This window comes from Myiozetetes cayanensis, unplaced genomic scaffold, assembly GCF_022539395.1.
Source record: "Myiozetetes cayanensis isolate MyiCay16 unplaced genomic scaffold, myiCay2020 scf13, whole genome shotgun sequence".
In the NCBI taxonomy this organism is placed as follows: domain Eukaryota; kingdom Metazoa; phylum Chordata; class Aves; order Passeriformes; family Tyrannidae; genus Myiozetetes; species Myiozetetes cayanensis.
In genome coordinates, this window is record NW_026086937.1 from 9517640 (window position 1) to 9543462 (window position 25823).

Here is a 25823-nt window from a genome sequence, read left to right on the forward strand (position 1 = left end):
ACCCGGGCGCTTGATTTCTTAGTAGCACTTAGTACTGAGCAAGTTGTGCCAGCAACACCTCAAGAGAGCCTGAGCTGCACCCAGCCCCACCTTCCCCCAGGGATCCATGAACACAGGCAGGAGGAGGCATCTTAGTGCTGAACTGTGCTCAGCAGGGCTTTCCTGGCCCTGCCTGCCCTTCTCCACAGGCTGCAGTCTCCTTGAGGAGCCTCGTGAAGCAGCTGTTGCAGCAATTTGTGGGTAAGGGTGTTTGGATCCAGGGAGGACAGGGGCAAAGCTCTGGTTGTACAGTCTGAATGCTGACTTCTCCCTCAGGGCAAAGACAACTTCTATCTGAAAGCAAAGCTGTGCTTCTCCCTCAGCTGATCCGGTGGGCAGCAGCCTCCTGCCAGGGATGAGGTCCCCGCAGCTCCTGCCCAGAGAGGAGGTTGGCACTGGCAGCACCTCCCAGTCCCCACGCATGATAAGCCGAGGCAGCCTCACTCTGATCAGCTGCCTCTCTTCCTACTACACACACATGAGGAGGTACAAAAGGACTTGCTGTCCGAGAGCGGGGCTTGCCCGGCTGTAAGCTGTCCTGTGCCCGTGAGGTATCAAGAGTCCAGTGCATTCAAACACAAAACTGAAAGAGCTGATTAAGCTGGAGGTAACTAGAGGGGTAATTTAAGTGGTGGGAGGGGACAGAAGCTCAGTCAGCTCCAAGGGAGAAGAACTGTATGCAGACCACTTGTGCATGGGCCACCCTGAGGGGTGATCTTGGGAGCTCTTCTCAGTAGCAGAATGCTGCTTGAGCACTTGAGGCAAGGAGAGTGCATTTTCAGGAAACCTCCTGCAGACTCCACCCTACCAGGAAATTCAGGCCAGTAATTTTTTTACTTCCACTAAAGCTGGGGCTGAACCTGCCTTTCTAACTGTCTGGCTATTCCCAGCCATGATGAGACCTGGTCCACAGCACTTTCTTTTCCCCCTTGCCCTGAAAAATGGACATTTTACAGAAATTATTATTAACCATAACAACCATTGTTGTGCCATAATGCTGCATGTTCTGATCCTAACTGGAGCTGTGCTTTCCAAATTCTTCCTAAAGGGAGGGAAAGAAGCGTTGTAGGAGGAGGGAGGGGAAGAGAAGACAGTCAGAGAACAAGCTGACATTGCTCTCACCAGCTCACGCTGGAATGCAGAGGGGCCTCCTGGAGGGAGCCACAGAGCTGGGAGCATGGCTCAGCTCTCACAGCATGGCCAGAGCCCTCCTCAGTGCAAGAGGTGGAAAAAGGGAGAGGTAAGAAAGGAAGGCAAGTTGCTCTTCCGAGACGTGCCATAAGGGTTTCTTTTGCTACGCAGTCTGAAGCAGTTCTGTGGTACTCTGTCTGGGCTCTCCAAATTTGGCTTTCGTGAGGAGAAGCAGCAGAGTGTGTTGCTAACAAAGAGATTCCCTCTCAGCTCATCCTGCAGTGCAACCATATATCAAAGTACACAGGAATGGCTGGGAGAAGAACAAGCTGGCATCTGTGCCAGATGCCCAGTTCCTTCCTCAGTCCTCTTCAGGAGATGTGGAGAGCTGGTGTGAGCCAGGCTGTGTCAGCCTAACCCTCAGCCTAAGCCTAAGAAGTGTAACTGACTAATGCTGGAGCAGAAATCCAGGAAAGATGGTCAACCCACCTGTCCAAACAAGAGGACAGCTGTTGTGTGCTCCACTAAACAGATAGCCCAGGATCTGGGACCATCTCCCAAAGTTCTGGGAATACAGATAACGGAAATGAGCCTTGGAAGCCTCACAGCCCTGTCCAGGCTATGCACAAAATGTCAGATACCACTGCACCAACCTGCCCACCTCCCTGGGACTGCAACTGCCTCATCAGAGCAAGGAAGCTGTGCAAGCAACCCCCGTGCTGACCCCTTGGCTCACCTCCCTCACTGCCCCGGTTCACCCACAGCATGGGAAAGCTACATAATCAGAAATTTAAGTGCTCTGGTCCAATCCACTTAGCTTTCATTCTGTTGTTTGGTCTTAAGCCAAATTTTCTTTGGAAAACAGCCCACTGACTGTCTGCAGCAACAGCTGGTAGAGGCACTGGGACAGGATGAGATACCGGACAACAAGCACTTAAAACCTGAGATGCAGGCTCTGTGCTTGTCTGTGCTATTTGAGGAGCAGGCCTGTAGCTCAGCTGCCTGGCAGGTCTATTTGCTGAAAACACTTTTCCCAAAAAATATCAGGAGCAAACTCCAGCCACTTTTTCCATACCAGCACTGGGGTAAAACTCCAGCACATTCTGCAAGCAGAGGGCAGGTGCTTGCTGCTCTGCAAGCGGTGTTTGTGTCCCTCAGCTGCAGGCAACCTCACAGCACAGCCTCAGAGTCAAAAGATTTCCTTCCCAGCACAAAAGATTTCCTTCCCAGCCCACACCTCACCCTAAACCTGTGGTTACAGTACCACACAGTCTGTATGGTACAGCCTGTCCAGGAGCTCCCATGGAGCCCTAAGAATTCAGGATTCTCCCAGAGCCTTGCACAAAGCTCAAAGAAATGGACAGCAGAACTGTCCTGTTTCAAACAGCTGGCAGAGCTCATGCCTCCAGATGCCTCTTGCTAGCACCCCTGCCAAACGGGTTTACTGCATTTGCCAAGACATTCACTGAGGGCTGACAGGAGATGTCTGCTCAGGCTGATCCACACTGGCAGCCACTTGGCAAACCTTGCTAGCTAAGTGAGCTAAGACTATTAGAAAAAAAAAACAACTTTATTTACACTGAAGCGCAGGACCCTCCCTCCCTCAGCCACATAAGCACACAGACAGACCTCTCCCTTTCCTTACATGCGCCACACCTCATCCCTCAGTGCTCTATCCGCACCACCATGACCGTGACGTTGTCGGCCGAGCCTCGCTGCACTGCCTTGTTGGCCAGTCTGTTACACGCAGCTTCATATCGAGCGTCTGCTTCCAGCTTCCCTTCTCTCATCTGGATGTTCTTATCCTGTTGGGGCAAGGAAACACGACACCGATTGCCCCCAGCAAAGGTAGGTACAAGCAAATCGTATTTTCCAAGCGTGGCAAAGCGAAACAAACACAGACAACATGGGGAAGTCTATTTGATGCCCCCTGCACTTACAAACCCAGCCCCCGCACTGCGTTCTTCTCACCTCCAGGCAGGACACAATGAAGTTCACAGCTTCTTCTGGTGTAAAGACTTTAAAGAGGCCGTCACACGCTATCAGAATGAACCTGGAAATCAAGTGGAGACAGGTTCCAAGGCTGAATCTTGGGCTCCCCAGCTACAGCAAAATCCCTCCAATTTATTTTATGAACATCCACTCTCCAGTGCAAAGGAAAGATGCCATAAAACTTATGTGAAAATCCTTCAGAACCTACTATTCATGGAGCTGAGGCAATTAAAAATACAGGGCAGAGTCAGGCAACTAATGCATGACCTAGATCAGGACACCCTGGCAGTCCTACTGACACCAGCAGGATCACATACAACACCCTGCTGGAAAGCTCCATTGTTTCTCTAAGAACTGATTCTTTCCTTTGAGTCCTTTTCATTCACATATATTCCCTGTGAAGCAGCTAATGCAAGGAAATAGAGAAACACAGCTTAATCCTTCATGTGCATTGCTTTAAAGCCTTTACATTTCTACACTTCTGAGGTATGTGCTAATTTAAATACATAAATTGAAAAGAAAAGCAAGCAGCAGAACTGTGATGGGAAAACTGACACAAAGTATTGCCACAGGCTGCAAAAGGTTGAAGGAATACAAAGCCCAAGGCAAGGACAGCAATCCTAGCAGGGATCCTAGGATGGGGGAGACAGCTCACTGTGCACTACTCCCTGCCTGCACATGGAACAGTATTAACCAGGAGCTCTAACCAGAATCACCAGACAAGGAAAACTACAACCAACCCACAGAGGTGGTCAGCCTGCACACGGCTCTGAAGACATCATTTCAGAGCCTGATACTCAAGAGTATCTTTAGAAATATTTTAGTGGACCCCTTGATATGGAACTCCAGTCCCAGAAAAAGCAGCAGTACTGGGTTACAGTCTCACCTCTGAGAGCCTGCAGGGCCATAGTGATATGAAAGCTCATTGCAATTTGTCACTGCCAATCATAGTATAGAAAAGTATCTCAAATCTTCAGGTATCAGAGCTGAATGTGATGGTATTTATGGGCACTACAGCTACTAGAAACAACTCCTGAACAGGATGGACTTCTGAGAACTCAAGCCTTAACCAACTGCTTGAACACTGGTGTGTGAATTTAGAGCACAAGTAACATCTAAGGCTCATGTATGCCAGTGACTGCTATGAGGCTGGTTCCTCCAACAGGAGCCTTCACAGTATCTTGGCAGAGCTGCAGCATTATCCCACTGCACTGATAAGGAACAGGAGCAGAGAGACATCAGCAGTAAGAGCATCCTCTAATTCTGGGGATCAGTCTGAAGTGCCGTGGCCCTAACAGCAGAGCAAACAGGGTTGTGCAGCTTGTGCTACTTGTGCTGAGCAGAGCTGGGACTCAGCCAACCCCCGGTGCATGGGCACGCTTTACCTGTCGTTGTGTGTGAGTTGGCAGCGTTTGATATCTGGCACAGAGATAACACCGCAGCGTTTGTACTGGCCGTCCCCAATGGAGCGGGAAACCTCCAGCACTCCTAGGACTCTTCCGTCCCTGCACAGGGAAAGAAAACACTGAAAGCCCTCCCCATACATGTGTATCTTGCTGCACTGCCTGATGGGGACACCTCATGGTGCGTTCAGCTACTTCATACAAATAGTGACCCACTTCCCCAGCAAGTTCAAATCTTCCCTTCAAAGTCTCCTTCCCTTCCTGCATGTGTGTGAAGCTCTGGGCAAACAAGAGCTGAGGTGGAAATGAAGTCAGGAGACTTCAAGGCTGTTTTCTGTCTCCCTGTTTTAACTCAACTCCTGCTTAGCCTAGAAAGCAGAGTTATATGTGAGCTGAACTCCCAGAGGCATAGGTTTGAATACAGAGATTATTTTTTGGCAAGATACCTGGCAAACTGAACTTCAGTAGAAACAAAGAGTGGCAGAGGCAAGAGTAGATTTGAGACAGCAGCCCACCCTGTGCCCTGCCTATCAGGACACGAAACCCTACAGACTGGCTCAGCTGTGGGCAGTTCCCAGGAGTGAAAACTATGGCACATTCTCCTGATCACTTGGCCTTTAACACCAACCAGTTCTGTGAAACCCAAGTTACAATCCTCCTCAGGAATCAGGCCTGGTCTGCTAAACTTTTTTAATTAACCAAGTTCCCAACAGAAACAGCTTCCCACACTCCACCTTTCCAAAAATCTGGCATCTTCTCCCCAAAAAGGCTCTTCTGTGCCCTCTGGGAATACACAAGCTCATTCATCTCATAGTCCAAGCAGCGCCACTTGAGATAAAGACAAGAAGCAAGGTACGTCACAGAGAAGAGATCTGATGCTCACACACTTTGTAACTTATCTCTTGGGTCCAAAGTATTGAACTACAAGCAGTGGGAGAGGTTCCCAGGCAGTCAGGGACCAGTTCTGAAAAGAGCTAACAGCCACTAGGCCATCTCTTGGCTGTGTGCAAAGATAGATCAGTGCTAAGCACAAGCAGCAGCATGTGCTCTCCAGTGATAAGGGGAATAAAGTGCTCCAGACACAGCAGCACGACAGAACTGAGCCCACCCCTCACCATCCCACCCCACCCCAGGGGGCATTCTGCCTCCACAGGCAGGACGATACTTCACCTGCACTGAATCCTCTCTTTCTAAGGATGCCATTAAATCAAAAAACAGCCTTCAAAGAAGGGAGAGAACCTAGCCAGGGAAATCAGACACAGCTGCTGTGTTTGGCAACAGCTCCTCAAAGAGCCCAAACTCCTATTTGCACAGGAACATGAGGGTTCTCACTCCAGAAACCTCCCTCCTACTGCAGACAGCCTCACACATCAGCTAACCTCAGGGGAGCAACACCAACTGACATTGAGGGCATTTGACATCTTGTGCCCTCCGTCGCCTCTCTCACAGGACAAGCTGAGAGAAGTCATGCTGCAGGCAAGGCAATGACTTCTGTTCAGCATCACAGTGTGCAGAAAGAAGTAACTGCTTCAGCAATCCAGTCCAAGTCTGTAGGTGAAACTTAAGCATGTCCATGCTGGTACCTCACTGCCAGGCTTTCACACGGGTCTTGCCTTGGCCATCATAAGCCTCTGGGAAACCAGCCCCCATCAACCAACTCCAGCCACCAAATCCTTACACACCTCAGGCATCACTGTGCCTCCCACAGGCAGCAACAAATTCTCTCCAGGCTCTCAGTAGCATGCATACTGGGCTCAGGAAACTGCAACAACCCAGTGCTCAGGCCCAATTAGGCCAGGGTTTAGATTTGCTCACTCACACCCTTCAGGCACTTACCTGACATTGCCCCCAGCTTTCTGTATCCGCATACGCTCCTCATATTGGGTGGGGTTGTGCTCTTTACTGAGACTTAAGGCTGTGTGTTTCTGACTCTCTTCATTGTAACGACACAGAATCGCCTGTGCTGACAGAAGATCATCATAAGTAAACAACAATACAACAAGAGCAACAAGAACTGGAGAGAAAGCCCCAAGTTGTAGTGAATGGGGCTACACTGGGCTAGTGGTGTTCCTCAGGGTTCAGTCCTACTGAATGGGAGGTGCTGTTCAGTACTTCTATCAGTGATCTGGATGCAAGACTTGAATGTACATTACTAAAGTTTGCTGATGACAAACTGGGAGTGCTGTTGACTCTGGAGAGACAACAGGCCTTGCAGAGGGATCTGGATAGATGGACCATCAGGTAGTTGTCAGTGACACGAAATTTAACAAGTCTAAGTGCCAGATGTTGTGCCCAAGACCAAGTGACGCTGAGCACAAGTGTAAATTGGGAGAGGAACGGCTGGGAAGCAGCCCTGCAGAAAGGATCTGGGAATGCTGGTTGGCAGTAGCTCAGCAGGAACCAGGAGGGCAAACGGCATCCTGGGGGCATCTCAGACAGCATGGCCAGCAGGGCAGGAGAGGGGATGTCCCACTGTGCTCAGCACTGGTGTGGCCTCATCTAGAGCCCTGTGTGCCAGGGTGGGCCCCGTCATCAAAGATGATGTGAAGGTACTTGAATGTGTCCAGATAAGGACAACCATGCTGGTGCCAGGGCTGGAAGACATGTCCTGGGAGGAAGCTGAGGGCTCTGGGTTTCTCTGGTTTGGAGAGGAGGCTGAGGGGTGACCTCATCACTCTCTGCAGCCTCCTGAGGAGGGGACGTGGAGAGGGAGGTGCTGATCTCATGGGAACAGCTCAGAGCTGTGCCAGGGGAGGTTCAGACTGGACATTACAGAGCGAATAACCAAATACTGCAACAGGCTTCCCTGGTTGATGCCCCCAGACTGTCAGTGTTCCAGAGGGATCTGGACAATGCTGTAACTTTAGGACAGCCCTGAATTGGTCAGGCAGTTGGACCAGATGATTGTCATAGGTCCCTTCCAGCTGGACTGTTCTGTTCTAGATACTGTCAGATATTTAGCTACACTAAGAGAGAGCTTCCACACACAGTTGTTTTACGCTATGGGAGACAACACAGAAGTGCCCTGCACCCACCCAAAACAAGATGCTTTGTAGGAACAGTTGGGGAGCTCACAGCAACTGGGACATCCCACACAAATACCTCATCCTTAAGGGCAAATAAAGCTCTGGGCAGAAGAGTTGGCTTCTCCATTCTGCTTACCCGGCTGTCCCCGAGGTTGGCTATGTAGAGAACATTGTCGACAGCTAATACACAAGTAGCTGTGGAGCCATCCTTCCAAGCTGGCTTCCTGAAGGAAACAAAAATAAGATAATTAAGGGGGAATAAAGCTTCTTGAAGAAGTTAGTCACAGAGTGCTCCTGGGGACTCAAGAAGAGTGCCGACACGCAGCAGTCAGGCAGCACAAGCCCCCAGCAGCTGCCTGCAAGCAGCTTGGGAAACTACTGGTGGTGAACAGCAAACCGGACAAGGACAGAGGAACTGCACAGAGCACTGACTTCTGAGTGCACAGCCAATGCCCAGCTGGTGTAAACACTGCCAGACACAGCACCCACACCAACCCTTCCTCACACTCAGCTCCCAGGAAACCTCACCTGTGAGCAGAACAGGCTCTGATGACTGCCCAGGACCTGTAGCATCACAAGCAAACAAGCACCCCATGCTCTTCCTTGGGAGGCTCCTTCTTTGCAGCAAAAGGAAGGCACAGCCAGCCCTGCAGCAGAGCTGTCTTCTTTTTTGCTTACATTTGCCTTCCTTTTTTAGGAGTACTGCTGCCCCCCCACCTCAGCCCTCACCAGCCCACCTCAACAGCAACACCACTCACTCAGTTGCTCTCCTGGTATTTCACTTGCTGTAGTTAAGCTTTTATCTCTAGAGCTCTAGGTAAAATGAGAAGCATTTCTTAGATTACAGCTGCCAGACTAGTCTTCCCCACAAAGAAGTCCAGCCACGATGCCACTCTTCACTGAAACCAGCTTTAAGAGGCTGATTTCCAGATACATTTTATCCAGTTTCTCCTAATTTGAAGGTGTGACTGAATGAAAATGATTCCTTTCATCATCAACACAGCTATCACTAGTAACCCTTTGTAGTGCCTTTGCCATAAGTCATGTTTCTGACCAGAGGCTCATTTGGAAATGACACTGTTGTGACAGACTCAAGGAAGCTTCTTCCTTTTGCCTGGTCAAACTTGCTGTTCTGATCAGGCTTAAGAGACTGAGCCAGTCTGCAATTTACTTAAAATTGAAAGTTTTCAGGGAATCTCAGAATCAAATGCATCAACAGTCTCTCCATCAGTGATAGAGGTGCCACTACGAAGTAACAATAGTAAAGAACAAACTAACAAAAACCCCAAATGTAGATAGGATTGGTAACAAAGTGACTGTATTTTAAATGCAATCTACATCTTCCCTAGTCCATACAGCTGGTGTGCCAGTTTAGGGTAGACTGAGAGGTCAGGGCGCTTGGCACTGCACACCCAGCAGTGAGGCAGGCTGGCATTTACCTCACAGAGGGACATTCTTCATCAACATCTCTGTTTTCAAAAGAGTTGAAGAAAGCAAGACAAACTTACATTTGGGGGAGCTAGGTCTTTCAATACAGTGCATTAAAAGCCACCTCAGGGATGTGCTCCAGCCTGGCAAACACAGCTCTAAAGAAAGCTGCACTCAGTGGCCTCTAAGATCCCATCTTAGGCAAGTCAATTGGGACAAGTCAATTCAGCAACATGGCAAGTCTTTAAAAAGAAGGCAAACAAGATGCCCTGGTAAGAACAGAGGTGGACATGTTTTGCTTCCTTCCTTCACCACGAATGTGTATTTTAGTCTAAGGGGTCCTATAGACCACTTACCACAGAGTAAGACCAGAACATGCCATGATCTAATTCTTGCAAGCACTCAGCTGGCAGAGTCACAGCCCGACACAATGGAGCTGTGTGGAGTTTTGCCAAAGCACAGACACGACTCAAGGTTTCCTCTGCCCTGCTCAGAACTCAGACCTTGGAGATGCACGCTAAGAAATACAAACGCACAGAAAGCATCTGCACTTACTGGCTGGATGCCTGTTTTAGAAACTCTTCATCTGTGTGTTTGAAGGTATCCAAAAGGCATCTCTTCACAGTTTTCTCCACGCTGACCACCTCACCTGCCACAGAGAAAACAGCAACTAAGCTCCAACCAAAACATATCTGACCTATTGCACTCCATCCCTTTGCTCATCCAACACTCAGTGGATCTCCGTGCATCTCTCAGACCCTGTGCAGAGCAGCTGGGGCACATCCTGGGCTCACCCTACCAAAAATCTGTGCGGTAGCATGTATGCAGAGTTTATGACATGAACTTCTCCAACACAGGAGATTTCCACACATGAAGTGGCACTGCTAAAACTGGCAACAGCACACCTCACACTTGCTTGGCAGCTCACGATTGGCTACTTGCACCCTTGTGCCAGAAGGGCTTCCAGCCCTCTTCCCTGGGAGACAGTGCATTGTTGCAAGCCCGCTGGGAATAAGGGATGGGAAATGCAGAACTACACCCAAACAGATCCGTTTCCCTACCCACTGCCACAATGTCAAGGCAGAAAAAGGGACGGTTGTCCTACAGCCCTTATTCCATTCCTCTCACCTTTAGGAAATTTCTTAATCAGGTTTTGGTGCAGATTCTGTGCGGCAAATTTCGAGGCTCGGACTCCCCCATGGCCATCAAAAACAGCGAAATACGAGACACGTGTGCTGTGAGGGAACAAAAAATAGTAGAAAGAGGCTAAGAAAGGCCATTAGCCAGAGGGGATTGAGTACATTCCTCTCCATAACAACTGTGTCAGCCAGATCAAATAAATCCTGCTCTCCAACGCACAAAGGTGGCAGGTCTGAGTTCACATTTACAGGGTTTACGTGTTCTAGCACTGAGCTGAGAACTTCCTTGTAATTTTCCACTCCACACAAAAAACGAAGGGCAGAAGAGCATATGGACTGCAACTTGGCATAAAAGCAGCTAAACATTTCACCTCAAGGACACTGCAACTCCCCAGCACTACAGACATCTACAGTCTAACCAGTCCTACGGTACCTTCCAAGCCTAAGCTTGTCTCAGCTATGCTACAGACAAGAAACTCAGAACCCTCAGCACACAGAGCTTTGGGACAGTATTTGTTCAGAAGTGAAGTCCAGAATCAGAGTGATGCCTGAGAACATTCCTTTAAATACCCACACTCCCCTTTACACACACTTAAGATGTGTTACTTTGCTAAGAGATTTAAACTTTTCAAATGAGAGAGTTCTGCCATCCATCTTCTCCCAGCATTCTCCATTGCCACAGTTTGGGCTTTACACATTTATAAGCCCCAAGGCAAGGTCTGATTACTTATAATTAAACTGAGGGTCTCTAAGCATCCCTCCTTATGTTTGGGTAACAGAGGCTGAGCATCTGGGCCTCATGATCCTTGTGAAGTCAGTGACTGAATCCACTGAGCACCCCTCAAAGGGAGGTATTTGTTTACACCAGCCCTGTGGATTGCCTGGGAACACAGCTAGCAGTGATTCATCCCAGGTCTCCCAGTAACAAGCCCAAACCATGCACAACAACACAGGTAGGGCAAGTGCCTGCTCAAAGCAAAAAGGATCATCTCATGAAGCTAGCTGGAGCTCCCTCATCCCCATGATGGCTGTTCTGGCAGTTGGGGCCCACTTACATTTGGGAGGGCAGAGGCCGGCATTCCTCGGTGATATCATTTAAGATGACATGTGCATCCTGCATGTCTTCTCTCTCACCTTTTCTCTCTGCCACGTAACCCTTCAGTCCCAGAATATCCACTGATCCTAAGGGGGAATAAAGCAGATGTGCACGCAAATCAAACTCCTCTGTCTCTTCAGCTCAGGCTAAAAAAATCACTATGTTCTCAGCTTTCAGAACCCTGTCCTGGCACTGCAGCCCTCATACTGCAACAACAAATACGGCATTTTATTTTGTAACACAGGTTTTTACATGTCCCCAAATGTCAGCAGCTCTAAAAGCAGCTAATTTTGGCAGGCAGCTGCAGCCAAACAGGACTGCTGGGCATCGGACAGAGCTCTTACCAAAAAGGTGTGGGGGACAGTGTGGGCAGGAGAAGCATGTGGCACTGAACTTGCAAATTAAGTAGAACACAGCTTTAAAGAGGGTGCTAAGGATGGGAAATCCAGGTCTGCTGTTCCTAGAACGTGTCCCTTCCTTCGTACGCTGGAACACATCTTTCTCCCAAAGCAACAACACAGCACACGGGCACTTAAATCAAAGGCCCTGTATGTATCAAGCCTCTCTCTTTTCCTCTCTGGCTTCCTTAGCAGCCAGTAGGGAGATCTGAGGATGTGGCAAAAGAAACTGGTGTGGCTCTAGCCTTCCAGAGGTTCCACACCCAATCCCGCTCTCGGCCGCACAGGCACTTATCCTGCCAGTGCTGAGGTGCCTGCTGCTCAGCTCCTCCTTCTTTAGCAGGGATGGTTGGGAGGCCCAGGTGAAAAAGGCAGAGAGTGCCAGGAAGCTTAAGCAGCTTCCACAGAGCCCTCTAGCAGTTTGTTCCCTACGAGAGGCTGAAAAGGCAAGCGGACTGAAGAACCAAAGCTTAGCTTTGTTCTGGACTTACTCAGCCCAACGCTAAAAGTACAAATTGAGTACATTTGTTTTCAAACTGTCTGAAAACCTTTACAAACTTTCTTTTCCACAAGTTCTTCCCTGCCATTCTTCTCTTCCTCCTCCTCCAAGGACTTCCTCTTCTGCCCTTTCTCTTGGCTCCCTGCTGATGAGACTTGCTTGGTAGCACTGGAGGCTGAAAGAAGGCAAAAATGCAGGTGGCTTCAGCATAAATTCAGCAGTAAGTCCTTTTATACCAAAGCACACTCAGGAGTGCAGGCTCACACACTTACAAAGCACTACAAGAACCCTAACCAACCCCAAAAGCACACACAGAGCTTCCCTCAGAGTGTACAACCCATGGCACACATCAGTGCCCAACCCAGGGAGTGCTGATTTTAACACTTCACACTTTGTGACTCCACCTCAGACACAGGACAGATGTGTTTGTCTGGCAGGCTGTTTGTTTCTCCCCAACAACTCACAGGTTGTTTTTTTTCTTAGCTACCAGCCTTTTTTTGCAGTTAATTGCTCAGGAAGTTAATGTTACAGGTTGGAACACTTCTAGTTTATTTATTATTGTTATTATTATTTTTCGTGATAAACTCTGCCCACAACAATGCAAAGAAACATTTTATTACTCTGAATGTGTATATTTGTTAGGGAGTTCAAAAGACAGGCTACAAATCAAAGCTAGCAAGCAAAACCTGATTCCCATGATGTCAGAACTCTGGCCTTTTCTTTCTGAAGATTTAGTCTCATATGGTATAGCAAATTATCTCACCTCCTCCCAGGTGATAGCAAACACATGGCTGCATGCAGAAAGCCTTGACAGAGCAGCAGTCTGGGTTTGAAGCCATTTTCAGCAAGGAACAAGGAGGCAGCCTGTGCCCGCAGCAGAAATGTGGCCAGGGCAATGGCAGAACCAGGGCACACATCTTCTTTCCCTCCCCAAACAGGGAGCTTTCAGACAGACAATGGGGAATGGTCCCCAAAGGACAGGGATGTACTTCTGGCAACAGGCCTAACTTTACTTTTTAAGATTCAGAATTCTGATTTAAACAACTGGGGCACAAACAGATTGCCACGACCAGTGTCAGCCAACCTGGATGCCAGGTTAACTTGCCGTGTGTCCAACACAGCAGGCTGAATCTGTGGGCTTTCCTGAGAAGGGTGGCTCAGCAGAGGCTGATGAGTGACACAGCTCCTTACCTGGGTCACCACTGCTGGCTGGTGGGAGATCATCGAAGAGCAAAGAGCCTCCTTTTCCTGGAGCACAAGGAAAAGGCAAAAAGAACTAAACACCTCTGTCCCTTCGAGGGAACAATGCTCTGTGTATGTTCCTCCTGAGGGACACAAATTGTCAGCTTCACAAAGCCAGCCAAACTTCTACTTGCCTTACTGGATGGTCAGGCCAACCCAGGCCTAATATTTAACAAAAGTGATAATTAACAAATGTAAGCATTTGTTTCAGGGAACGTTTATATAGAATGTTTTATAGAACATATGCAGAACATCTACAACACCCTGGTTTTAAAAAAACCAAATAGGATGCAGCTGGTCTGCACATCAGTACTGACAACCCCACTGCCTTAAGCCTATCTGACAAAAAACTAGCGTTTACACAGGTTTCATTCAAAGAGATGCTGGTGCAGAAAACATGGAAAGCCAAAGCAATGGCAGAAACAGAGCACCCATACCTGAGCCGGCACTGCTGGATGGTGGGAGATCCTCAAAGAGCAGAGGCTCTTTCTGGGCATCTTTCCCTGCAAGGCACCAGGGCAGAGTCAGGACCCATTGCAGGCACTCTGGGGGTGGTTTTTGGAAGGACTGCCCCCCCCGCCCCCATCGACCATAGGTGAGGTAAACCAGGAGAGCCTGGGCCACCTTTCTCCCATCTCTAACTTTGGCAACTGCTACACAAGCAAAACAACCCCCTGCCTGGGGCTGAGTCCCAAGTGAAAAGAAAACCACCAATAAATCCCAAACCCTGCAATTTCTCCAGAGGTATTTAACCCGCCCCCTCACCCTCCCCTTCGCCCTCCAGGCTCCCCGCAGGAGCCCCGTTACCAGGGCCGAGCCGCAGCAGGCCCTGCGGGGCCCGCGGCCTGTCAGGCCGTGCTCCGGCGCGGCCGCAGGCCGGGCCCCGGCAGGCCGGAGGGCGGCGCGGCCCCGCGCGGGTCGCGGCCTCACCCGCGGCGCCGCCGGGCTCGGGCAGGTCCCCGAACAGATCCATGGCCGCCGCCGCCGCCCCGCCGAGACACCGCCGACGGAAGTGGGCGCGCACGCGGCGGGGCGGGAGCGGAAGGGACGCCACGGACCCCGCCCACGGGGCGCGCGCCGGAGGCAGCGGCGGGGCGGCCGCCAGGGGGCAGCCTCGGACGGTCGCGAATGGGGCCGAGGCGCCGGTGGGTGCCGCCGGTGGGTGCCGCCGGTGGGTGCCGCCCGTCGGTGCCGCCGCCCCGCCCCTGCCCCGCCGCCCAGTCCCCGCGGCGGGCGCCCCCTAGCGGCCCTACGTGGGGCCTAGTGCGGTGCGGTCCGGCCCGGCCCCGCCCGCCCCCCGTCCCCAGTGAGGAGCTTCAGCCGCTCGGGATTTGCGTTAAATGCCACATTTATTTCAGAACCGAACAAGCCTCACGTGCGCACGGACGGCCGGGACCCGCGGTACCGCCACAGCACCCCCCCCACACCCCGGCGGGAATCGAAGGGCGGGCAGTGCGGCTTCCCTCCCTCCCTCCCTCCTCCTCAGGCCTGGCCTGCCCGCCGGTGCCCGCCTTCCGTGCCACCGCTGCCCCGTGGAGTTTTCCTTTCCGGTGGGGCTCCCAGTCGTGCCTAAAGCTCCGTTTTGTGTTCCTTGTCCCGGGGTGGTGGTGGTGGAGGGGAAGGGTGCCAGGGTCCTGACCAGGAGCGCGGTGCTGGCCAGAGTGCGGCTGGTAGGACGGCAGGGGTGGCCCGTGTGCCGGGGACAGGCACGGCAGCATCTGGCGGGCAGCCCTATCTCCTTTGGCCCTGACCCCCAGCCGAGCCGTCTGCTCTGCAGGTTTGCTGGCCTCAGGCACGGTTCGGCTCTGGCTAGAGGAAGCCCTTCCCCTGGCTGCGTCTCGCCTGTGGCACAGGCAGCATGGCCTGGCCCTGGCCAGTGAACCTGTGTCTGGTCCCTGACAGACACGGGTCCCATCTCTGCCAGAAGCTGCCTCCACGCTGGAAGAGCCTCCCCTCACCCCTCAGGCACCCACTGTTGCCATCCTTAGCCCCTTACATTGATGGTACCAACTAGTCCTTGTCCAGGGCGCGCGAGCCAGGATGCCACAGCCTGGGCCCCTGCATTGCCCCAGCCCAGCCTCTCTGTGCCTCTGGGCTGGCACCTCTTCCTTCGTAAAGGGCATGAGTTGGCCTCCAGGTGTCTAAAATGGATCACAGGGAGGAAAATAGCCCAGTTTGATGGGGAGCGTGTCCTGCGCGGGGGAGCAGGGCTGGAACGAGCAGCCCCCTGCAGCTTTGGGCTGTAGCAATGGGGTGAGATACCCAAGGAGCTGTGGTGAGACCAGGCAGAACTAGCACGTGCTCAAAAAGAATCCCCAAGCCCTTTCTGTCACGTGAAACCCAGGCTGAGGAGCACCTGACATGCAGTGAGGGGGTCCGTGCAAGTCTCTGCCCACCTGCCACGTCCCTACCTGTCCGTGCCCCCCCACAACACGAGTGTAACGAGAAGACAGCACCACGTCCAACACACACACACACACACACACGCACACACACCCCACAGACAGCGCAGGGAGGTGCGGCAGAGCCAAGGCGCAGCTGTGCTGGACGAGGGACAGCTAAGCCGGAGGGGTGCCTGGGAGATGCTCGCCTTCCCGCCTGGAGCTGTGCTGGACCACTGGCCACTCGGGAAGCCCTGAATGAAAACATCTACCCATGGGTGAGAGACAGGAGGAGGAGGAGAGGGAGAGCTGCTGCTGGAGGAGGTGGGAAGCAGTGATGGCTGGAGAAGGTCTTTTCAGCAAAGACACTTCTGACACGGGAAGCCCCCAGATTAACGTGCTGATGGAGGCAGGGTGGGGGGAGGTGGGTGTTCACTTAGGCAGCAGAGGAAGAGGAGTGAGAAAACGCCAGTTACAACAGAAAAAAGAATCCCCACCCCGACACACACCGGCCAGCCTCTCCCCTGCCCCTTTGGCCTGCTTTGAGCCTGTTGTCCTGTGGGGAGGAGAAGGGAGGTGCAAGCCCTTTTGGGGAAGGGCAACGAAGATCCTGTCAGTTGGGATGGTCGTTCCTAGCCCCAGCTCCTAGAGAATTTTCCCATTCCACCTGAACCTCCACACATCCCCCTGTGGGGATGGGACCCTTGGCATCCTGCCCTAAGAGTGGGAAATCCCTTTGGACAAGACACGTGGGCTGGGATACTGGAGGTGGCCCACGTTCTTTTGGTTGGAAAGAGTAGCCCAGCATGGGGTGGCAGGCAGAGCCATTCCCAGAGCTCTTCTTTTCCCTCCAGTAGGACCAAGCTTGAAAGTGTGGTGACCCATCTGCATGGATGTGGGTGCCTTGGCCAGCTGAGACAGCAGGCTCCTCCCTTCCAGAGGTAGATGGGCAGGTAGGAATTGCCTTCTTTGAGGGGGCTGTCCAGCCACCCCTCGGGGGAGAAGTTGTTTATGCTGCAGGGGAGGGCAAAGCAGATGGTTGGCGAAAGGCAGGGAGCACGGGCAAGAGCTCCGCTGCCACTGGGCACAAGCCAGGGATGTCCTGGGGAAGGCGTCTCCCAAGCCCACCACCAAGGCTCTCCCCTGTCTGGGGGAGGCATTGGCCAGGGGCCAGGACTCAATTTATGGGATTTTTGTGATGTAAATAGAAATAAATACTTTATAAATATAATCTTAGAGTACTGACACCTGATCTTAGTCTGCTGTCTCTTGCAGAAATACCAGTAAATTAGGAAATCCTAAACTACCACTTTCCCTTCGCCTGGGGGCAATTCCTCCTGCTCTCCCACCTCTGAGCTTTACTGAATTCCCACCTCTGTAGATCAAAGACCAGCTTTTAGCCAAAACTACCCTCCTCACTCCCTCCCCTCTGATAGGGACCTTTTTGGAGCATTAGATGGTGTGATATGAAGGTCACCCATGGGAGGACAGGCAGAAGATGGCACGCGCACAAGGAATCCTGCCCAGGCAGGTCCAGGCTTTGCAGCTACAAACGGAAGTGAGTTTCCCCTGTGAAGGTGTGAATCGAGACAGATCCTTCCATGGAGCAGAGAGCTGGGGCAGCAGATGGTGTGAGAGATCAGACATTAACATGGGGAGTCTTCAGACAGAATCAGCTATCTTGATCCTGTTGGCAGACGGATGAGGTGGAAGGTGTTTTTCAGGTTAGATTCTCATCTGGGCTGTTCTCCTTCTGGACAGCTTGGATCTGATTTGGAAAACAAGGGGCAAAAGGTGTTAGAGTTGTAGACAAGGAGAGGTATGGACTCCAGGGTTTAGTGTCCTGCCTCCAGGCTGATGCTTGAATCCAGACAGAACTGAGGGACGCAGAATTAATGTCTCTTTAGCTAGAGCATGCACATTTCTATGCATTTACTCCTATTCCCCTAGACCTGCCACTTAAGATGCTCTCAAGAACTCCCTGAGATGGTCTTGTTGAGGAATGAACACATTTAGTGCAGGTAGCTGGGTGTGCAGCTGCAGTTCGAGCTGCAGGTTGAGCTCTGGATGAGAGGCTGTGAACTGCCGACCCTTTGCATAACAAAGGACATAGGGACCTGTGGCCAGGTGGGTGAGGGACACTGACACACACAGGAGGAGCCGAGGATACCAGACTTTCATGCCCTTAGACTCAAAGGGTATAAAAGGGTGTTTTGTTTGGGGTCCCTCCTTGGAAGCACCCAGTTCCAGCTGCTATTTTGTTATTGCATCCTGATTAAATTATTTTAAGGATTGAGATGTCTGAGATTCTGCTATGGGAAACTGGTGACTGAGCCGGTGAGGAAAGCCTGTCTGACTATGTGTGGTGAGTGCAGGGAGTGAAGCAAGGCCCCTTTAGCTCACTGGAACCTCCCACTGCGAAGGGATCTCAGTCCCAGGTCAGGCAGTGCAGGTGTGACTTCCAGAGTGGCTCCTGCATGGTCAGACAGGAAGGTTTCTTTGACAGTCTCAAAAACTCCGTGAGATGGTCTCAACAACAGTGACAGGCCAGTATCCCTAGCACCAGTCATGGATGTTGCTTTGAGCTCAGCATAACAGTGCCTCTGTACCAGCTGGGATTTGGCCCTAGACTGAAGCATTTAAATGTGGAGGAGCTGAAAACAAAATGAATATGTTCCACATTTTGCCAGCTGACAGCCCATCCAGGCACAGCTCTGCAAAGGAGATGCTCCCCAGACCCATCTGGGGGCTCCATCAGGGAGAGCACTGGGAGCAGGGTAGGGAGCATGCTTGGCCACCCGCAGACCCTCACCAACGGCTTCTCTGCACCCTCCTTCCTTCCATGTGCCCAGTACCTTATGGATCCAGCCAGGAGAGGGTTGAAGGCGTAGAGCCAGTCGTGCATGTCTTTGTCACTGCTCGCCTGCAGCAGGATGCCGCGGTGCTCCGTGCACACCGCAAATGTGTTCGGGGTCTGCAGTGGGAGAGCTGGGGCTGAGTGCCTCGCTCAAGGGGGTGCGTGGAGCGGGGCTGGTTCATGGTGCCCTACCTTGAGCATGGCCTGCTGATCCTCACTGTACTCCACCTGGGCCTTGGAGAGGTTGAGTATGGCCCTCTCAACTGCATCCTTGTCCGAGTTGTAGATGTAGACGTATGGGCGCCGAACCACCACGAAGCGCTTCACCCACCCGTTGGTGTGGGGCTCCAGGAAGTGCAGGTAGCCCTTTTTGGAGACGATGGGGCTGCAGAAGGGACCAAGGTCAGGGTGGGATACAGACCTCGAGAAGGTGGCAATGGTAGGGCATGGTACCACCTGCCCATAGGCACTCCCCTCACTGGCTGCCCCAGTCACTCCTACCTGACTCGGATCTCCTGGATGTCAGGCACCAGCAAACGCTGGGGCTCCTTCTCCTCCTCAGGTCGGCGGGCTGGGGACTTCTGTTCTCCTTCTAGCACAGGCTCCAGGTCGGGGCTGTCTGCCCTGGAGGAAACCTGCTGGGGTCTGGGGAAGGAGGAGAGGCTGGAATGTAGGAAGAGTATGGCTGGGAAACATCCATAGGCGGGGACTGTGTCCCAGTGATACAGCTGCCCTACTTGGGAAATGCCACCAGAACCTCCCCACCAGCTTCTTACCTGACCTCCATGGCATTATAACGTCCTTCCACCAATGATGGGCAGGTCGAGGAGGGGGTGAGAGTGGTGACCCCAAGAGCTGACATGGAAGGGTCTCTCATCAAGGTCACGGACATTTCAGACAGCTGTGGAGGAAGGGAGATGTGGACTAGAGTTTCTGCACAAAGCAAGGCACAGGCAAAGGACCAGCCTCCTGCTCATATGGGGAGAAGCAAGACCCCTGGCTGGCAGGATCCTCTGCTGGCATAGTCCTCAGAGCCACCAGCTCTGAGAATACCAGGGCAGGCAGAGGAAGCAGAGACCCCAGAGCAGGGGTGACTTGTGCCATAGTGCCCAACTGGCCCCTGCCCAGCCATTTTCCCAGGCACACATCCTTCCTGTCCCCAAGAGGCTCAGCAGAGCCTGGGGCAGCAGTATTACCTTGCTCTCACTGGCGCTAATGCAGACGTGGCTGTGGCTGTACTCCCTGTTGAAGGTGTGCGTGAGCAGGCGCAAGCACTGCAGAGAGGAGGACAGTGGGGCATGAGACACCTTCCTCCTCCCACTCCTCTTGGGCTCGCTACTGCCACAATCCCCAGCTGCCCAGTAGAAGCCACTTCCTGGCTTCATCCCTGCAAGCTGGGGATGCTGCAGGATGGTACCTTCACAGCCAGCTCCTTCTGCCTCTCGCTGGGGGTTTCGGGGGGTGAGGTGCGGCCTTCAGGGGCCCCGTCGGCAGAGAGTGGGGAGGAGACGCAGGAGGTGCTTCGGGACTCAGAGTCCTCACCGGAGCAGGGGGACAGGGTCTCCAGGCCCAGGCGCTGGGTTGTCTCCAGCTTCTCACGCAGTAGCAGGTAGTGCCTTGTCTTCTCCACCTGGGCACAGGCACTCAGGCTCAGAAGCGGCCCCCTTCCCCCTCCCCAGGCCCCCTTAACCCATCTGCTCATTAGCTGTAAGGTCTGCTGGGATCTGGATGGCAGCAAAGCACAGGAGCACTGGCAGCACAGCCCCACTCCTGCCTCCTCCTGCAACCAGGAGGGCTGTGACATGCAGGGTAGGGAATCTCCCCAGCACCAGGAGGGCGGGGGGCTGCTGAGCTGCCAATTGCACCATGTCAGCCCATATCTAGCTCAGACTCTTACTTCTTGCAGGAGGCTGAGTTTCTCCAGCTCCCACTGATGGTCAAGGATGAGGCTGTCACTGCGGGGCCGCCAGCCAGCCAGGTTCTCCTCTCCCCGCACATAGGCAACGGAGGTGTCCAGAACGCGCCGGCGCCGTCTCTGCATCCCTGCGGGCACACACACACAGCTGGGGGGCGGGGGCAGATGCACAGCCTCCAACCCAAATGCCTGGCTGTGCCTCCCAGACCCAGGTGAACACCTGGGCAGAGGCATGGCCCTCACCTGGGCTGCCAGCATCGGCCACACGGCAGAGGCTGAGCTCATAGACTCCGGTCACACGGTTGCTGTGAGCAAAGAGAGATGAAGCGTTACTGGCTCTGCCCCATTCCCACACCCCAGTTATTTCACCCAGGCTGCTGGATGAAAGGACAACTCCAGTCCCTGGGTGAGGGCTCGCCTGTCCCCAAAAGGCAGGAGCATCCCGGTACCTCTCAGAAGCCCGCAGGCTGCCACTGCCAAAAAGATTGCGGATGGAGCGGGAGGCAGGAAGTTTGGCATCCCGGGAGTAGAAAACCATGCAGAAGTCTTTAGTGATGACAGCGGGCTGAGTACAGTTCTCCATCTGCAGCAGGGCAGAGGGGAGGCATCAGGGGGGCTGCCCAGCAAGTCTCTCCCACCCCTGTTCCCAGCAGTTTCCACTCCCAGAGTTCCAGAGGGCCCCCAAGATACAAGCTGAACCCTGCACTGCATAAGCACTGGCTTAAGACAAGCTCATGCTGGCTGCACCCCAATGGCAGGGGAAATACCAGACTTTGTTGGTGTATAATGACCCCAGCCAAGGTCCTTGCCTCGATGTAGGCTGACAGGGTGATATAGATCTTCTCCCGGTACGGAGTGACACGGTTGAGCAGCAGCGAGTTGTGCATGGAGCTATCCCACGCCGCCTCAAACTGGTAGAAAGTCCTGCCAAAAAAACCCAGCAAGGCCGGTAAAACAACACCCCTGGAACCTCTGGCGAGCGAGCAAGCAAGAAGTTGCCATTGTCCCCCCACAGCGCTGCAGCAGGCCTGCAAGGACACACAGACATGCATGTGCAGTGGGGACAGGTGGGGACAGCCACTCCAGAGGACACAGGCTCAAAGCAAAGGGCACAAGGTGTGGTAGGAGGAGGACATGGCACCCTCAAAATGGCCAATGGGGTTTTGGGGAGGAGGGACCGTGGGAGGAGTGGGGGCTCAGCTGGGGTGCAGGCAAGGCAGAGCAGGCTGGGAAGGCAAAGGAGGGCAAAGGAGGGTTCATGCCCCATCCCCGTGCTCAGAGCAGGGGGCTGCCATCCCCAGTGCACCCGTGCCAGTCCCCACCCTCCAGCCTGGGGCACATAGCAGCCCTCAGCCCCTGCCAGGAGCGGCTGCTGCCACTCGGGTGACAATGGCCAGAAGGGAAAGGAAGGAGGATGCTCAGCACTGGGAGGCTGCTGCCAGCCCACCTCTGGGCGTGCAGCCCCCCCCCCCCACCAGCCAGGTCCCTTTCCTCAGGGCTGCCCCAGTCTGCCAGCCCTGGGCCCCAGCAAGAAGCTGGGGACCATGATTTGGTGGCTGGCCCTTGTCAGGCTGTCTCCCCTGGCTCTTGGTCTGCCCTCATCGCCAGCCCCATTCTCACCCTGCTGCCTCAGGCCCCTTGCTGTGTCTTCCATGGCTCCCAGGCTGAAAGAAGGAGCAGGGGACACCCAGTCCCACTCACCTAAACCTACAGGGTCCCAGAGAGGACAGTGCAGCCACCCAGAGCCAGAGTGGCAGCTGCCCTCCTTGGGTGGGCAACCGAGAGTAGGGGAAGCAGGAGGTGGCTCCACTAAGAGAGCATGGGGGATCCTCGTTTCACCCCATACCGCACTCCAGGGCTCCCTCCCAGGCCAGCCGTGGCTTTATGGTGCACCCACTCCCCAAAGCCACCCAGAGCTGCCTCAGCCCTGGCTCTTGACCAAGCATCCTCAGGAAGCCATGGCTCAGCCATGTCTCACTTCAGCATGTCCCCAAAGTAGCATCCAGGTGACTGAGGAGCAATTTTAACAGGAGCCGGGGCAGCCAGCAGGAGCAGGGAGAGGCTCTTAACTGTAAATTCCCTGGCTTTAGAAGAAGAAGGAGAGTGACGCTTTCAGAGGTGTATAAAATACATAAAATCCCCTGGCGTGAGACAGAGCCAAGGCGAGGGATTGCTTTGCAGACACGGGTCGTTTGAGAAGAGAGCACTCCCCAAGGAGGAGGAGGAAAAGAGGAACCTCAGGGGAGGGGAGGAAGAGCAAAAAGCAAAGGGAGGAGGCAAAGGGGAAAGAGAAAAAAGCAGGAGGGACCAGACCGAGCAGGTGCGCGTGAAATACCTAGTGTCATTTCCCAGCGAAATGCTATAAGTGGAAGGCGACCCAAGGACAAACACACACACATACACATACAGAGAAATGACAGGTCAGAAGAGCCCCTTTTGAAGGGACTCAACCCGTATTAGCACTGCTGGCCAAGGGAGCTCCTGCCTAGCTGGACCCCAAATGGGAACCCAAAAGGAGCTCGGCGAGGGCAGACAGAGGCTTACCCATCCGGGTGGAGACCCTCAGCCTCCCATTTTCCTCACGGTCCAGCAGCTGGGAAGCAAACACATGTGCTCCCTATCCCCTTAACCACCCTCATGCCATTGCAGGGCAAAGAGCTCCCACCCAGCACAATCCCCTGGGACGGTGCCAGTTGTGGGGGAACAGCCATCCTACCACCACCCACGCAGCAAATGATTTCTTGGCCTGTCTCTGGGTCCACAGGGAGACCATCACTGTGCTGAGAGACCATGGGCAACCTCTCCTGCAGTGGGGGTGCTGCATTCAGCTGAGAGGGGACAGCTGGAGGGACAGCTCTGCCCTTTGACACCTCTGAGCAGGACCAGCTTTGAGTTGCTGTAAGGAGGACAACTTCCCAGGCACAAAGTTACGGAGCCCACCAGAACTCAGGGCATCCCGTCCCTTGTCTCCCAGGCACATCCCCCTCTTCTTCCATCGTGGGGCACAGTGGTGAGACGCCCCCTCCTCCAGGCCCTCGGCAATGCTCCCATCCAGAAGCTGCTGGCACATTCCCAGCTCTGGCGCCTCTCACCCACACGCCACTCACCAGGCTCACCCAGCAGTCCCAGCTAAAGCCTGCAGTTCTGGAACAGCTGCTGCCCCTTCACACAGGGGTACAACAGCCTGTGCCGTGGTACAGGTGTGCGCACCCACTGCCACACCTGTGTACAGACACACTGCCCGTACGCCAAACCTACACCCCCAGGACAACTGTCACGGGGTGGCCAGCTGCTGCCACACCAACTGCCATTGTCACCAAGTGCCCAGGAGAGGACAGGACATGCCCCAAAACTCCCATTGTCCACACCAGCCCTGCAGCTACTCCAAGTGGCATCAGGGGCCGAGCTGGGGCTGGGGCAAGAGACAACGAGGGTCTGGCACGCTTGGTGCCGTATGCCAAAGAGATGGGAGAGTAGCGAAGTCAAAAAGCAAGAATAAAACCAAAATCAGGCAATGGGGACGCAGGCGTGCGAGGGTGAGCGGCAGCCAGCCAGAGCGTGGCCCAAACAAACAGCAAAAGGGGCCAAGTGAGCGAGAGGTGCCAGGGCAGGAGGGAGGAGGGATGGGGCATGTGGAGGGATGAGGGGCTGGATGTCCAAATGCTGCCTCCGGCGGGAGTGAGCGTGCCGAGGCAAGGGGGTAGAAAGAAAGAAAGGAGAGAAGAAGGGGGAGTGGAAAAAAACCCAATGGAAACAAATAATACCTAGGCATATCCGAATCAAGAAACTGCCTGCAAAAACACAAAACAATTACATGGTTAGTGTGGGCTTGGATGGGCAGCAGCAGCTGAGGAAAGCGAGGGGGGACACCAGGCACTGCCCCCCATGCCTCCTCTGGGGCCTCCTCTCTGGGCGCTTGAGGCAGGAATGGATGGGTACTGGGGAGAGAGCTGGAACCGCTCCCCCAGCCTCCTTCTGAGTGGCTCTGGGGGACTGGGGAGGCTGCAGGGGGGGAGCTAGAGCTGCTCCAGGCAATGGAGGCTGCGTGGCACAAGGCAGCAAAGCGGGGAGCGCAAGCGGCTGGGAGGAGGGTGAAGTGGGCACTATCCCTGCCTTCTGCCTTCCTTCTGCCTGGCCTCACAGCTGCAGGGCGAAGCATGCGTGTCTGCATGTGGGTGAAAGCGGGGGCACCACAGCTAGTGCCCTGTGGGCAGCTGGCTGTGCCCTCCTCCCTGCCCAGCCATGGGCATGGGCTCCATGGGATGGATATGGGATGGATATGGCATGCACGCCAGCCTGTGCCCCCAAATTGGGGCTGCACTGAGGCACAGGCTCTCTGAGCGTGCAGAGGCAAAATCCAAGCCCCCTGTCTCCATGCTCCTCTTCACACCCCAAGCATCCCCTCAGCCCGAGTTGTGTCCCCTTGTCCTGCAGGACCTGTGGGGTGGAAGGCAGAGCAGGAAGCATGTCACTCCTGCCAGGCTACCCTAGACATGACATTTGGCTGCATCTGGGACCAGCTGGCCAGATCAGGAGCTGACAAAACACAGCGCAGCCCCAAGAGCCTGTGGGTGCCACAGCCACCCAGCTCCGAGCGAAAAAGCCACCATTGCTCCACTGGGCCAGTCCTTCCTCTCCTGACCATCCCTATGTGGCCTCCTTCTGTATCCCCAAGGCTGTGACAAAGTCTCCTGGTCCGATACTTGCACACACGCTGACCCCATGACTTGGCTCTGCTGCCCAGGCACTCTGTGTGGGTCACTCTGCCATGTCCAAGAACTGCCTGAGAGTGCTCAGGGTAGCACCTCCCATCCAGACCCCTATCATTCCCCCTCAAAACACCCGGCCTTGGGACGGGCCTCCTTGGGGCAGTGGTGACCCAAAAAAAGAAAAGGGATCCCTCACCAGGATGCTCCTACACCAGCAACCACAATGCACACAGCCGAGGACCAGTCCTGCTGCTCCTGGTGCTGGCAGTGACCATCCTCATTTTGTCACGGCTGCCACACCAACACATTCTGGCCAGAGACTCCCATCAGTCCCCTGAGTTTCACCAGTAGCCCTGGTGCAGAGGAGAACTCTGCTCTCTGCATCCACTGCTCCCCCTGCCACCAAAGGACCCAGCCAGGGAGATCTTAAGACATAAAAATCTTCCAGTCCCACTGCTTTTACATCGTGCCAAACCTACAGCAGGGACACCTCTAAGCAACATGATCTAGTGGAAGGTGTCCCTGCCCATAGCAGGGTGTTTGGAATAAGATGATCTTTAAGGTCCCT

General features: G+C 53.8%; 2 protein-coding genes across 36 annotated transcripts in view; both read right to left on the bottom strand.

Moving 5' to 3' along the window:
* Window positions 1-2721: 2721 nt before the first annotated feature.
* On the bottom strand, window positions 2722-14421 carry ILKAP (ILK associated serine/threonine phosphatase). The gene is made up of 12 exons (XM_050308409.1): window positions 14324-14421; window positions 13831-13896; window positions 13343-13399; window positions 12201-12326; window positions 11214-11340; window positions 10148-10254; window positions 9575-9668; window positions 7728-7815; window positions 6402-6523; window positions 4548-4667; window positions 3142-3223; window positions 2722-2975 (listed from the first exon to the last, which is right to left on the bottom strand). Exons 1-12 carry the CDS (start codon window positions 14364-14366, stop codon window positions 2835-2837), a joined length of 1173 nt encoding a protein of 390 aa, XP_050164366.1. The 5' UTR covers window positions 14367-14421; the 3' UTR covers window positions 2722-2834.
* A 302-nt stretch (window positions 14422-14723) lies between these two features.
* The window catches only part of KIF1A (kinesin family member 1A), a 40858-nt gene continuing 29758 nt past the window's right edge, over window positions 14724-25823 (bottom strand). For 9 of the 35 annotated variants that reach the window (XM_050307741.1, XM_050307740.1, XM_050307736.1 and 6 more), the window contains 12 exons: window positions 24311-24337; window positions 22882-22905; window positions 21356-21470; window positions 20790-21129; window positions 20529-20674; window positions 20049-20261; window positions 19828-19905; window positions 19408-19532; window positions 19133-19294; window positions 18824-19016; window positions 18630-18748; window positions 14724-17542 (listed from right to left, as the gene is read on the bottom strand). In XM_050307741.1, the coding sequence (XP_050163698.1) occupies window positions 17500-17542; window positions 18630-18748; window positions 18824-19016; window positions 19133-19294; window positions 19408-19532; window positions 19828-19905; window positions 20049-20261; window positions 20529-20674; window positions 20790-21129; window positions 21356-21470; window positions 22882-22905; window positions 24311-24337 (1585 nt within the window). In that variant the 3' untranslated portion in view covers window positions 14724-17499. The remainder of the gene's footprint in view (window positions 17543-18629; window positions 18749-18823; window positions 19017-19132; window positions 19295-19407; window positions 19533-19827; window positions 19906-20048; window positions 20262-20528; window positions 20675-20789; window positions 21130-21355; window positions 21471-22881; window positions 22906-24310; window positions 24338-25823) is intronic. The other 26 variants (XM_050307762.1, XM_050307751.1, XM_050307748.1 and 23 more) reach the window with 10 other exon arrangements.

Bases quoted from the DNA above. Each gene is read 5' to 3' on its own strand.
- ILKAP (XM_050308409.1), bottom strand. From the start codon at position 14,366: ATGGATCTGTTCGGGGACCTGCCCGAGCCCGGCGGCGCCGCGG. The intron at 13,897-14,323 runs GTGAGGCCGCGA...GGTGCCTTGCAG, and splicing joins CGAGCCCGGCGGCGCCGCGG to GGAAAGATGCCCAGAAAGAG. The intron at 10,255-11,213 runs GTAAGTGGGCCC...GTTCCCTCACAG, and splicing joins CGGCCTCTGCCCTCCCAAAT to CACACGTGTCTCGTATTTCG.